Source organism: Cervus elaphus, chromosome 18 (assembly GCF_910594005.1).
Source record: "Cervus elaphus chromosome 18, mCerEla1.1, whole genome shotgun sequence".
Classification (NCBI taxonomy): Eukaryota; Metazoa; Chordata; class Mammalia; order Artiodactyla; family Cervidae; genus Cervus; species Cervus elaphus.
Genome location: NC_057832.1, coordinates 17770671 through 17784363, shown reverse-complemented (window position 1 = coordinate 17784363; position 13693 = coordinate 17770671). Strand labels below are relative to the sequence as shown.

At 41.8% G+C, this 13693-nt stretch overlaps 1 protein-coding gene across 2 annotated transcripts in view; it reads left to right on the top strand.

Annotated features, from left to right (window-relative positions):
- Positions 1-13693, top strand: part of ABCA13 (ATP binding cassette subfamily A member 13) — a 379106-nt gene that overhangs the window by 276386 nt on the left and 89027 nt on the right. For both annotated transcript variants that reach the window (XM_043873351.1, XM_043873352.1), the window contains 2 exons: positions 4436-4628; positions 7338-7447. In XM_043873351.1, coding sequence (XP_043729286.1) covers positions 4436-4628; positions 7338-7447 — 303 coding nt within the window. The remainder of the gene's footprint in view (positions 1-4435; positions 4629-7337; positions 7448-13693) is intronic.

Genomic DNA, 13693 nt, shown 5'->3' with positions numbered 1-13693 from the left:
CAACCTGTGAGATAATTGACCCAATTCTTTAGTCACCTTAATGAATTTTCCTTTTTAAAATTGCTCAGTTTTCCTCTTACTCTGATTGTAGTACCTAGGGTGAATTCAGTTGATCCCATAACATACTCTGAACTTGCCTGGTGGCTCAGATGGTAGAGAATCTGCCCGCAATGCAGGAAACCCTGATTTGATCCCAGGGTTAGGTAGATCCCCTGGAGAAAGAAATGGCAACCTGCTCCAATATTCTTGCCTGGGAAATCCCATGGACAGAGGAGCCTGGTGGGCTACTGTCCACGGGGTCTCAAAGAGTTGAACATGACTTAGCGACTAATACTTTCACTTTCACAACATAATATTTTGTGGCACAAGAGCATCAACTCCTAAAAGCAGGTGTCTGTAGAAACAGTGCTGGTAACCACTTGCCCTTTGCCAGATCCTCTTGTTATTAGCACTGAAAACATTTTATTTAATTAATGTTATTCACTAGTGATGCTGATAATTTCCTCCCCTTTGTTAGGTGAGAATGAAAGTCAGTAGCCCAAGGGGTATGTGTGTAAATGATATGTGCCGTTCACGTGAGTTTGTGTGTGCCCATGTCCACACAAATACATTCTTATACCCACATCTCTATATTCTCAATAGGGTCACAAGTGGTTTTGCAAGGACGTGTGAAATATTGACAGATACATTTTAAATATCAAACAAGGAATGTACTTTCTTATGTAGGGCCCACAATGGCATGTCTGTCCCTCTGTAATCCTTGTGGCCTGAATCTGTGGACTTGCTCTAAGAAAGCGATCCTTTATAGAGAAAGTACTAATTAGGACCATATCACAGGAGAAACTGTTAAATATTATAGACATAGTATTAACACTCCATGATGATTTCCTTATAGAATTTCCCCCCCCTCAGTCATTTCATCGACATGCTTCCTTTAGAATCTGCTAAAATGGAGAACCATTTGAATACTCATCAAAAAGCTCTCTTGAATTGGCCACAATCCCTCTGGAATCTGTAGATATCCAATACTGGCAGAGTTTGAAATAGAATTCTGAGTGCCTTTCAAATGTAATTGGTCCTGTATTTGGCCCTCCATAGTTTAATCTATTTTAAAACCTATTTTGTAGAACCCCTTTCAGCAGATTTCAGGGTATTCAATCCTCCTGCAGCATCAAAAGATTTTTCTGTAAAGACTTTGGGTGTTACCTTTATGTGGAACCCCATGGACTGCAGCACGCCAGGCTTCCCTGTCCATCACCAACTCCCAGAGCTTGCTCAAACTCATGTCCATCAAGTCATTTGATGCCATCCAACCATCTCATCCTCTGTCGTCCTTCTCACACTGCCTTCAATCTTTCCCAGCATCAGGGAATTTTCAAATGAGTCAGTTCTTTGCATCAGGTGGCCAAAGTATTGGAGTTTCAGCTTCAGCATCAGTCCTTCCAATGAATATTCAGGACGGATTTCCTTTAGGATTGACTGGTTTGATCTCCTTGCAGTCCAAGGGGCTCTTAAGAGTCTTCTCCAGCACCACAGTTCAAAAGCATCAATTCTTTGGCACTCAGTTTTCTTTCTAGTCCAACTCTCACATCCGTACATGACTACTGGAAAAGCCATAGCTTTGACTAGATGGGCTTTGTTGGCAAAGTAACATCTCTGCTTTTTAATATGCTGTCTAGGTTGGCCATAGCTTTTCTTCCGAGGAGCAAGCATCTTTTAATTTCATGGCTGTGGTCATCATCTGCAGTGATTTTGGAGTGGAAAAGTATAAGTGAAACCAAATATTAGATTAATGTCCTTGTTATCTGCAGTAAATAGTCAATATTTGTTGTTCTTTGTCATTGTGAAGGTTACAGAAGCTAGAAATTAAATGTAATTTAGACATTAGTTACCTGTCACTCCATTATGAATGACAATGATCTGACCAAATTAATATGTTTTTAAAATCCAGATCTAACCAGGTCACTAATCTTTGCCTGAAAGCTAAGTCCAAGGTTCTCAGCCAGGCCCTTCAAGTCTGGCAGCTCATGCTCAGAGACGCTCCATGTGATCTCCCTTCTGTCTCCACCTGTGACATTGGCCCTGATCTCCAGTCTGGGCTGGTCCTTTGCCAGGACTGCCTTCCTCATCTCCTGGACCCTCCTTGTAGGTCCTCCTGCCTCTCCGGCCTGGCATGATGCCCTCCCAGTGTTTCTATTACAGCTCGCATTTACCATCAGGGCCGTCAGTGTTGTTTTAACGTGTTTGTATGTTACTCTCCTCTACCTGACTCTATAAATTCCTTGTGCAGGAGATATTTTACACTGTTGTAGTGAATTCCTGGAAAGAATAGGAACACCCTACCCTCTGCATCTGGACAGACAGTTCCTGCATCCCCTCCTAAGTGGACTGTCTCCTGCCTGAGCTTGGGGCCGGTTCCCCACTGCCCTTCCCCACCTGGTGTCTGCTTATAGCTTGAAGTCCCTCTGTCAGCCTGTGTTGTCTGCTCAGACCCAGGACCACATCAGAACCTGAGCTCCAGCCACACACGAGTCAGGTTGGGTGGGCTTCGGTCGGGGTGGGGGTGGGTGGTCCCTGTTTTCTTTTTGGTCTGAGCCAGTTTCTGCTCTCTATGTCCCAGTTGCCTGCTTGGTCTGAGCAGCCACATGGCCCCGGGCATATCTCCCTTCTGATATCAGCAGCACTAAATCCCCGCAAGGACCCGCTGCACGGACGCCCGCCAGGCTCCTTCCTCTTGACACAGATGCCGTTTTCCATGATTGTCAGTTGGAAGATGGGCAGGCAGCTCGTTTCTGCATACATGGGCATGAACTGCATGTTGTGTTGTGGGGAGGAGGCCAGTGAGCAGTGCCCTCACTCAGAGCCCCCCACCCACCAGATCCACTGCGCCCTGAGAGCAGACGCTCTGGCGTGAGAACAGGCAGCAGGCGCAGAGCTGGCCGGGTGATGCTGATGAGGGGATGGTCAGAACCTCTGATGGGTCTTGGAGACAGGAAGGGATAAGGTGATGTGTGTCCTGGTGGAGTGAGAGACAGCCTCGGGACGACCAGATGAGGCTGAAGGGCCACGGGACGCACCCTCACCTGGGGACGGGCGCCTGACAGTCCAGAAGAAAGTGTCAAATTCAGTGACTCTTCGTAAATTGAACACAGCCGTGTTACCTTCTCCCAGTCAGCAGCACCTGAAGCCCCCTCAGAGCCCGCTGTCAGTCAGTCCCTCTATTTGTCGTTCAGTCCCTAAGTCATGTTTTTGCAGCCCCTTGGACTGCCGCACACCAGGCTTTCCTGTCCCACACTATAGACGGATTCATTTCTTATGCTTTTGAACACTATATAAACTCTATCATATAACACATACTCCTGCCTGTGTAGCTGTATTTTCTCATCATCCGTGTTGTGTGTTGAGAAAATTATGTTTGTCCAGTGGTGATATCAGGCATGGAAAAAATAATACAGGGAAAGAGGCTTGGGGCACTGGGGTCTAGCTGTAGATATTTTATTGTATTTTTAATACTTTTTAAATTTTAAAATAGCTTAAGACTCATAAGAAATAGCAAAATTAGTCCAGAGAAATTCTATGTCCCCTTCACCCAGCTTCTCCCAACAATACTGTAATAATATAATAACACAGTACACTACAATGTTACATTGATAAAACCAGGAAATTGATGTGGGTACAAACACTATCTCAGTGATCTGTACTCATTTAGTTACTAAGATATTGGTTTATTACAGTTTGCAGAAATTGAGATTTACTCAAAAGGCAAAATGCACCAGAAAAGAAAATCATAAAGATTAGAAAGTGAGCTAGCTCAGATTTAGGGGCAGTAAATCAGAGGTGAGAGTTAGCTCTGTGCTCGTCTGACAGGTGCCTGGTGAGTGCTTCCTGCACATTCTTTTACACAGCCCAGCGCGTGCCGTGCAAATGTAGCACTTGGGGACTTTCATGTATAATCTAGTTTCGTAAAGGGCTTGTTTGCTCAAGGGCTTCCCTGGGGACTCAGATAGTAAATAATCCACCTGTTAATGCAGGAGACCCGGGATCAGTCCCTGGGTTGAAAAGACCCCCTGGAGAAAGAACTGGCAGTCTACCCCAGTATTGCTGCCTGGAGAATTCCGTGGACCGAGGAGTCTGGGCTGAGGAGTCTGGCGGGCCATAGTCCATGGGGTCTCAGAGTCAGACACAGCTGAGCTTTAACTCTTGACTTCACTTGCTCAAAGGGGTCAGACAAGGTGATTTCTTACAACTTTGTGATAAATTATTTGTCCTCTAGCACGAAAGTCTGGTGTGACTTTATTGTTCATAAAATCAGCAAGTGGTTTCAGTTTGGTGTCCATTCATGTCACCGTTTGGATGATTTTTAACCTTTTTCTTTCCCCCTCGATTCTTCCGGCCCATTTCCCAGGTGTGAATTAACTCTGAACTATCCTCCCAGGGGCCACTCTGCCATTCAAGGCACAGTCACATCTTCCAAGGACATAGATGTTGAAAAAGAGCAAGTGAGGGTGCGGAAAGGCAGAACCAACGGAGACACTCTTGTGCTATACAACCTCAGTAAGAGTTACAGGGGCTTCTTCAAGAGCACGGCCGCTGTGCAGGATATCAGCTTGGGCGTGCACAGGGGAGAGGTAAGAGACTTCTGTCTGTACCTTTTCTGCTGCAGACAGGCATCAGTCTGATTGTGGACCTGCTCATGTTATTCTCAGAATATCTGACATCACAACCAAAACCATCTGCACATTTTAGGAATCTCTCATGGATCTGTATAGAGAGTCGGTTGACTTTCCCTGGTGAAAGCTCTGCTGATTGATTGATGGGGTTTACTCTCTTTCATAATTTTAAAAATTGAAGTGATCAAGGTGGTTGTTGTTTGGTTGCTAACCCATGGACTGGAGCCCACCAGGCTCCTGTGTCCATGGGATTCTCCAGGAAAGAATGCTGCAGTGGGTAGACATTCCCTTCTTTAGGGGATCTTCCCAGCCCGGGGATTGAACTTGCATCTCCTGCTTGGCCAGCAGGTTCTTTACCAGGGAGCCACCACAGAAGCCCAGGTGACCCAGGAGCTTTCATTATTGTTTGGGTTATAGAGTGAGTCTCCACTGAGTGCAAATATTTTATAAATCTGATTAATTAAGGAAAACACTTCCAACTCCTGTTTGAACTTCAGTACTCTTTAAGTGGCCAATTAAGCCATCTAGTAAAATGTTATTCTGAAAAAGTAAAAGCACTCACACACCACAGCTAGCTTAGAGTTGCTTTTCATGAGCGTGGCATTAATTCCAGTAGAAATGTTTTTTCTGAACTGACAGAAGCCACGTAAATTGTTCCTGATGGGTGCTTAATGCATAAAGGGAAGTCAGTTCTGGAAGTGATTACTTTTAATTAACTGTTAAAAATAAATGAGAGTGTCTTGCATTCATGTTGTTCCAAACTTCTGAGAAATTCAAAGTAGGTTATATGGGTATCTGATTGGCATCCAAGCTCTGCTGTGAGTGGATCTGTGGTAGAGAGGAGCTGAACGATGATGGATCTGTCTATCCGGGGACATGGCACCCTGCACCGAGGTGTGCGGTCAGACGGGACAGATGTTAAGCAACTGTTTTTTGCAGGGTTTGTGTTTGCTGCTCAGCTCTAAGACTAGCATTGTGATTTTTGCCATCTTATGGAACTATTTTTTTTTTACTCTCGTTTAAAAAAAGAAAAAGCTTCCATTTTGTTATTACTTCTCCATGGCGTCCATAGTTGCTCAGTGTAAAGAACCTGCCTGCCAGTGCAAGAGATGCAGGTTCAGTACCTGGGTTGGGAATGATTCCCTGGAGGAGGAAGATCCTCTGGAGGAGGAAATGGCCCACTCCAGTATTCTTGCCTGGGAAATCCCATGAACAGAGGAGCCTGGTGGGCTACAGCCCATGGAGTCGCAAAAGAGACATGACTGAACGACTAACCAACAGCTCCTTCTCCGTGATAGATTTAAGGAGTATGAAAAAAAAAACTTGAAAAATATTCTAAGAGAAATGCTCCAGGTATCTGAAATAGTGCAGGATGCATTCATCTTGGGATTCTATTCACTAGGCTTTTTTTGAGCATCTGAGTTTAGTGACTTAGATGTAAAGAATTGTGCAAAAGCCTACGGAAAACACCGAGATGGCTATGATGTGTCCCTGTCCCTCCAGGAATGAGTAATTGGGCAGGCGATGGCAGGTCATAAGCAGTACCCAGTGTGATATAACAGCAGATCAAGGTTGAAAGGCACAGAGTGAAGTGAGTGGCCTCAGAGCTGTAAGTCTAGAGAGGGCGGCCCCATGGCGGGGGTGCAGCCTGAGAGCAGGGAGGCAGGAAAGGGCGGAGTCGGGAGGCAAGAGAGTGAGAAAGGAGGGCTCAGATAAACTTCAGCCTCAGCCCGGAGGGTAGACTGTGCTGAATTAGCCGATGGTGTTGTACCTGGGACAGCAGCTCAGGTGTGGTCTGGCTGACATGAGTGACGGGACAGCACAGATCTGCAGCAGGATGGCCCCATGTTTCAGAGGGTAGAAGAGACCCAGGTAAGGTGGGGAAAGCATAGGTGTTGAAGCAGGCGGCACCCAGAGCTACAGAGTAGGGCTCTGTGCTAATTAAGTGGGCTCAGTCAGCCACAGAAATCCCAGGATTCAGGGAGCCAGGAAGCCAGCAGTGCCCAGACATCGGGAAACAGTGTCCTGGAAGGAGGTCACTAAGGATCAGACTCTCAGCTTCCACCACAGCATCTCCAGCTAAGCATAGCCTAGGTTCAAGGTAGAGACTGGGCAGCAAAAGACAGCAGGGCCGTGTTCCACACAGAATATAAGACAGAGTGAAGCAGGAAAACGTGACCTGATGCTGAGTGTGATAATATGGAAATAGAGGGTCTTCTTCACCAGTTGTCAGGGTTAGGCTATCATCAGTTAGAGGACAGAGAGAGATTCAGAGACAGAGAAGGAGGCACTGGGGTATTCATGATTATGATGCCGTGACTCCTAAAAAATACTGTGCTAACCCGAGGGACACAGGAACCTGTGATGTGGGCCCCTGTCTTATCAGACAGGATTCAGCATAATTTGTGGTAATTGCACTTACTTGTCATCCTCTTTCATTTTCCAGACGTGAATATATTGTCAGTGAATTAATGCTGAAATTATACCGCTCAAATGTCACAGTGATTTCAGAAGTACTGTGTGAGCTATAAAGTGCTTTATACACTTATTTTATGATTGTAAAAGGCTTCAAATAATACAAACCAAAAGTAGCACAGAGTTGGCTGAAAGCAAGTGCCGTTTCTAATACAGTTTTGATTTTATGGTCTGTTTCTTTTCTGCCTTCAGTGCTTTGGGCTTCTCGGGGTGAATGGAGCTGGGAAAACCACCACTTTCAAAATGCTGACCGGGGACCTGCGTCCAAGCTCGGGACACGCCGTCGTCAGGACTCCCATGGGGTAAAGTCCAGATTCCATCGCTTTACTGCCTGTAGAGATGATCATCAAGTCCAGAGAACCCCAGCCTCCCTGCCCATCCTGTGTTCTAAAGTCAGAGGAGGTCATTGCCTTCCAAATTTATTTCCAGTGACCACTGCTCGCAAGAGGGGGAAAAAAGCCTCCAAAAGGGAATGAAACGGACTTGATGTTTCTGGTCAGAGGGTGGTGAAAGCAGCCCAGGGCCACCCCCTTCCGGCGGTAATGCTGGCTGCTCTGCCCCGTGGAACCCAGGTGGCTGGGAGCAGCCAGGGGCTGGTTCTTCTGCTTTGCCATTGATTGGGTAGAGCTTCAGACGCGCTCACTGCAGTTTAGGGGCTGGAAGGGGCGGGTAGTTTTCATGTGTTTTGCCCCCAGACTTAGTCTTTCTGGCAGTTCAGCAATTTTCCATCTGCCCCATCTGTGTGCCATGCATTTGTGTCCTAGTAATCCTGTAGCTGTTCCCCACTCCCACCCTGGACCCTGCCCTTCTGATTATCAATGCTGTGTGATAGGTCCCCGCATATATCTTTCTGCTTTTCCTGCTAGAGTGAATTAATTGTAACTTGATAATAGGTTTCAGAAACTTGTCACTGAACTGACATAAAGAAATCGACAGGCTTTGTGCTACGTTCTCTGAGGGTCATTATATAAACAGCCACCAAGCTCTCAGTTTCATAGCCTGTCTACCAGGAATCCTAGAGTTATCTCTTAATAGACTTGGAAATAATTTACCTGAGATTTTTATATATAGGTTCAAATAAAGTCATGGAAAAATTTTCAAAAATATAATAAGTACTCATTAATAGTCTCGATGGGCATGAGTTTGAGTAAGCTCTGGGAGTTTGTGATGGACAGGGAGGCCTGGCGTGCTGCGATTCATGGGGTCACAAATAGTCAGACACGACTGAGCGATTGAACTGAACTGAAGTGAACTCATTAATTAGCTAATTTTTTTTGCATTGACAAACAGTTATCATCCATCTATGATGTGTCAGGCACCAGGAGGACAGAAATTTTTCCTCTAATCCTAAAATCCAGTGTTAATATTTGTATGTCTCCTGCGTGTTTAGTTTAAACATACATAGGTGTCTATGTGTATGTATCTAATTTTATCAGTTATCTGCATATGTGTATGTATGTCAAGTGTAGATGATTAAATTTGTGGAGAGAAGCATATTTTAAAATCAGACACGATTATAAAGATCATTGTGTAGACTTCATTTACACTTACTCCATGAACATTTCATAATCCTCTTCTGCAATTGTTATTAAAAGTTTTAATTTTTCACAAGCCTGGTGGGCAGGCAGTTTCATTGTTAGATTAATTTACATTTCTTTAATTACTCATGAACTTGACAGAGTGCTTTCCCCACATTTATCTGTTGCCTAGGGTTTCTTTCTGCCAATAGCCTGTCATGACTATGGTTCTTTTTTATAAGGTTGTCTTTTTTACTCATTAGGTAAGAGTTTTTAATATATTCATCTGGCAATATATTCACATATTCAATATCTTCAACATGCTTTGTATGTTTCAAGTATTACCTGTTAGTGGTTCCTTGTATTTTAATTTTGTTTTAAAAATTTGTGTATAGACATTCACAGGTTTGATAAGACAGTTTGTTCTTTTTTTCCTTTGTTATTTCTTCCTTTTTGAGTCTCAGAAAATTCTCTTTCTACGATGATAAAACTATTTTCTTTTCAGAAGCTTCTTTTCTACATTCATGTTTCTAATTTGCATGGAGTCTATGTTTGAATATATGGTGTAGTGGAAATATAATCTGATTTCTTATCCAATCCATGATTTGAGTTCCAGTTTGTCTGAGGCTATTTTCACAGCCATGTCTTTTGTCTGTCTTCTTCTTTGCACCGAGCTCTCAGCTAAGCTGGGACTCACTTTACCTTCTTCTGCTTCAGATGTATGCTGGTGAGTTGGTCCCACCTGACTGTCATCCTAGTTTTTCATTTCCAGAATAATCTGGACTACTTTGGTACCTTTATGAGTTATTATTTTTAGAATCACTTTGGTAAGTTGTATAAAAGTGTCACAGTGTTTGAATCTTGATTGGAATGGAGTCAAATTTATTTTATACTTTGAAGAGATTTACATCTCTATGATTAGTTTGTCTTTATCTTTAACTCTGGTACAGAGCCATTCATTCAGGTCATTTAAAAAGCATCGTTTACTTGCTTTGCACTTTTCTCTGTAGAATCCTTGCATATCTGTTTTAGATCTGCAATGAATTTGTCTTCATCAGGAGGTAATTCATCTCTTGAAAGTGGAAAGTGTTAATTGTGTCAGATTCTGTGTGATCCTGTGGACTGTAGCCTACCACGCTCCTCTGTCCATGGAATTCTCCAGGCAAGAATGCTGGAGTAGGTTGTGATTTCCTTCTCCAGGGGATCTTCCTGACCCAGGGATTGAACCCGTGTCTCCTGTGTCTCCTGCATTGCAGGCAGATTCTTTACCCACTGAGCCACCTATACAGTAGTATATATGTCAATCCCAAACTCCTAATTTATCCCCCACTCCCACCCTTACCCTTTGGTAACCATTAGTTTCTTATGTCTGTGGATGTATTTCTGTTTTGCATATAAGTTATTTTTTTCAATGTAGAGAAAAAATGTAAAGCTGTTTTCACAATTCTCACTGGAGTTTTAGTTGACTTTATATTGCATTTATATTAATAGATTAACTTGAAAAGAACTGGTATGTGAATGTTGGTCTTTTCTGCAAGCCTTCTATATTTTCCATTCATTGAAATAAATCTAATTCCTTTAAAAAAGTATTTTATTCCATCCAGAATACAATATTTATCCTAGTAATTCATGAAAATCTTCCGTTTCTCCTATAGTAATGCTTCTGATTCCTATTTCCTTTTTGCTTTCCCTAAAACCATCCAAGCAATGTTCAATGGTAGTGTCTCTTACTCACCTAATAATAGTGTTTCTTTTTATTTTTTCCTTCCTCTATTTTTTTCTTCCAACTTTAATGGGATATTAATGGACATACAGTATCATTTTATAAACCTGTGTAAATTTAAGGAGTACAGCATAATGGTGTACATATATCATGGGATGGCTTACATATATCATGAAATTATTATCACAGATTTAGTGATCATTGATCATCTCATATAGATATAAAATAAAAGAAAGAGAGAAAATTATGTTTTCTGTGCGATGAGAATTCTTAAGCTGTGTTCTCTTAACCACCGTCACGTGTAACAGACAGCAGTGCTAATTGTATTCACCCTGTTGTACATTTACATCCCTAATACTTATTTATCTTCTAACTGCACGTTTGTACCTTTTGGCTGCCTGCATCAGATTCCCCTTCCCCCCATTCCTGCCTCTGGTGACCCAGATCTCACCCCTCTTTCCACAAGTTTGTCATCTGAAGTATAGTTGACCTATAGCACTGTGCTAGCTCCTGGTATGCAGCACAGTGATTAGCTATTTCCATACATTATAGCAATATCGCCAGGGTGATCTAGTTACCATCTGTCACCACGCAAAGTTATTATGTTATTATTGATTATATTCTCCACACTGAACATTTCATCCCTGTGACATATTTATGTCACAAATAAAAGGTTGTCGATTATCAATCTGTCCTTTTATTTCTGCAGCACACTCTATTTTGTCAGGAATTTAAATATTTTCTTATTTGTTAAATTTCATATATCATTTAAACTTAATGATTCATAACAAAACTAGTTGTTTTGTTAAAAAAATCTGATGTTAAATATGTACTATTAATTTGTTATCTTTTGGTCATTCAGTCATGTCTGACCCTGCGACCCCTGGGACTGGGCTCCTCTGTCCATAGGGTTTCTCGGGCAAGAATACTGGAGTGGGTTGCCATTTCCTCTTCCAGGGGATCTCCCCAACCCCCAGGGATGGAACCTGCGTCTCCTGCATTGGCAGGCAGCTTATTTACTGCTGAGCCACCGTGGAAGCCCTACTGCTAAGTTACTTCTGTTTTTTTGTTATTTTGACAACAAAATATTTCTCTCTTCTAATGAACCTATTTACTTTATTTATTTTTTGAGATCAGTTTTTATTGAAGTGTCATTGATTTACAGAGTAGTACTAGTTTCAGGTATGCAGCAGGTTGACTCAGTTACATGTATATTCACCATTTGTTATACGCTGCTTCTACGTAGAGCGCGTTACAGAGTGTTGAGTAGAGTTCCCTGTGCTATACAGTACGTCCTTATTAGTTAGCCGTTTTATCTATAGTAGTATGCGTATATCAATCCTGATTTCCCAATTTATCCTTCTCCCACCTTCCCGTTTGGTAACCATACATTTTTTGTACATCTATGACTCTATTTCTGTTTTGTAACCTGTTTACTTAATTTAAAATTTTAAGTACCTGCATGGAGTTATAACTATTATCATCTTAATATTTGTATTTTTACTCTCTGTGTACCTGTTTACTTGTGATTTTTTTTCTATTAAATTATCTTTGTACTTTCCAGACTATGACTATTTTACTTTAAAAAGAATGAAAGATTGAATTTACCTAGTAATTCAAATGTTTTTCAGTTTCCAAATTTATTCAGTTTTGTCATTTTTTAACAAAGGCACAGATCAGTTTATTTTACCCAAGTTTAAAATCAGTATTTAAAAAATAGATCTTCCATTTTATTTTGCGTCAGCCGAGAAAAACACACACCAGTTTTTCTAATTAACACCTTCTAAAAAAATCTTGTTTTTAAAATTTTACTTTATTTTTAAGCTTTTTATTTTGTATTGGAGCATAGCTGGTTAATAATGCTGTGGTAGTTTAGGTGCACAGCAGAGTTACTCAGCCGTACATATTCATGTACTGATTTCCCCCCAACTCTCCTCCCATCCAGGCTGGCACGTAGCATCGCGCTGGGCTCCTTGTGCTATACAGTAGGTCCTTGCTGGTTATCCATTGTAAACATAGCAGTGTGTACACGTCGCTCCCAGACTCCCCAGCTGTCCTTTCCCTCCATTCCCCCAGCAATCCTAAATTCACTCTCTAAGTCTCTGAGCCTGTTTTGTAGATAAGTTCATTTGTATCTTTTCTCTCTAGATTCCACATTAAGGGATGTCATGTGACACTTCTCTGTCTGACTTCACTCTCTGTGACAATCTCTAGGTTAAATTTTGTCCTTTTTATCAGCCTTTCTATCTTACTTTTCTCAGTTTAGTTTTGTTGTTTTATTTCTAGCATAATTTGAATGAATTGTAAAATCTTTTTCTTTATGTAAATTACCAAACCAAGTCTATAGATATGTTTCTTTGTACAGCTTTATTTTAACCCTAAAAATTTCATAGGTGATATTATTGCCATCATTGCTCTGTACATAATATATATAATTTTGATTTCATCTTTCTAAAATGTACTTAGAAGAATATTTCTACTATCTCAAAATCTTGTGTTTCTTGGTTTAATATATTTTTTAAATGTCTTTAAAAATTTTTAATTGAAGTTATAGAAAAGAACATTTCGATGAATTTTTACAAGGTGAAATACTTTTGTAATCTGTGTCTCTCTCAAGAAACAATTCAGGACTTTTGTTCAGTCGATCAGTCATGTCCCACTCTTTGCAACCCCATACTGCAGCACGCCAGGCTTCCCTGTCCATCACCAACTCCCGGAGCCTGCTCAAACTCATGTCCATTGAGTTGGTGATGTCATTCAACCACCTCTTCCTCTGTCATCTCCTTCTCCTCCTGCATTCAATCTTTCCCAGCATCAGGGTCTTTTCTAAAGAGTTGGCTCTTTGCATCAGGTGGCCAAAGTATTGGATCTTCAGCTTCCAATGAATATTCAGGACTGATTTCCTTTAGGGTTGACTGGTTTGATCTCCTTGCAGTCTAAGGGACTCAAGAGTCTTCTCCAACACCACAGTTCAAAAGCATCAATTCTTCAGTGCTCAGCCTTCTTTACGGTCCAACTCTCACATCCATGTATGACTACTAGGAAAACTATAGCTTTGACTATATGGATCTTTGTTGGCAAAGTAATGTCTCTGCTTTTTAATAATGCTGGCTAGGTTTATCTTAGCTTTTCTTCCATGGAGCAAGCATCTTTTAATTTCATGGCTGCAGTCACCATCTGCAGTGATTTTGGAGCCCAAGAAAATAAAGTATCTCAGTGTTTCCATCGTTTCTCCATCTATTTGCCATGAAGTGATGGGACCAGATCTGTGATCTTCATTTTTGGAATGTTGAGTTTTTCACTCTTCT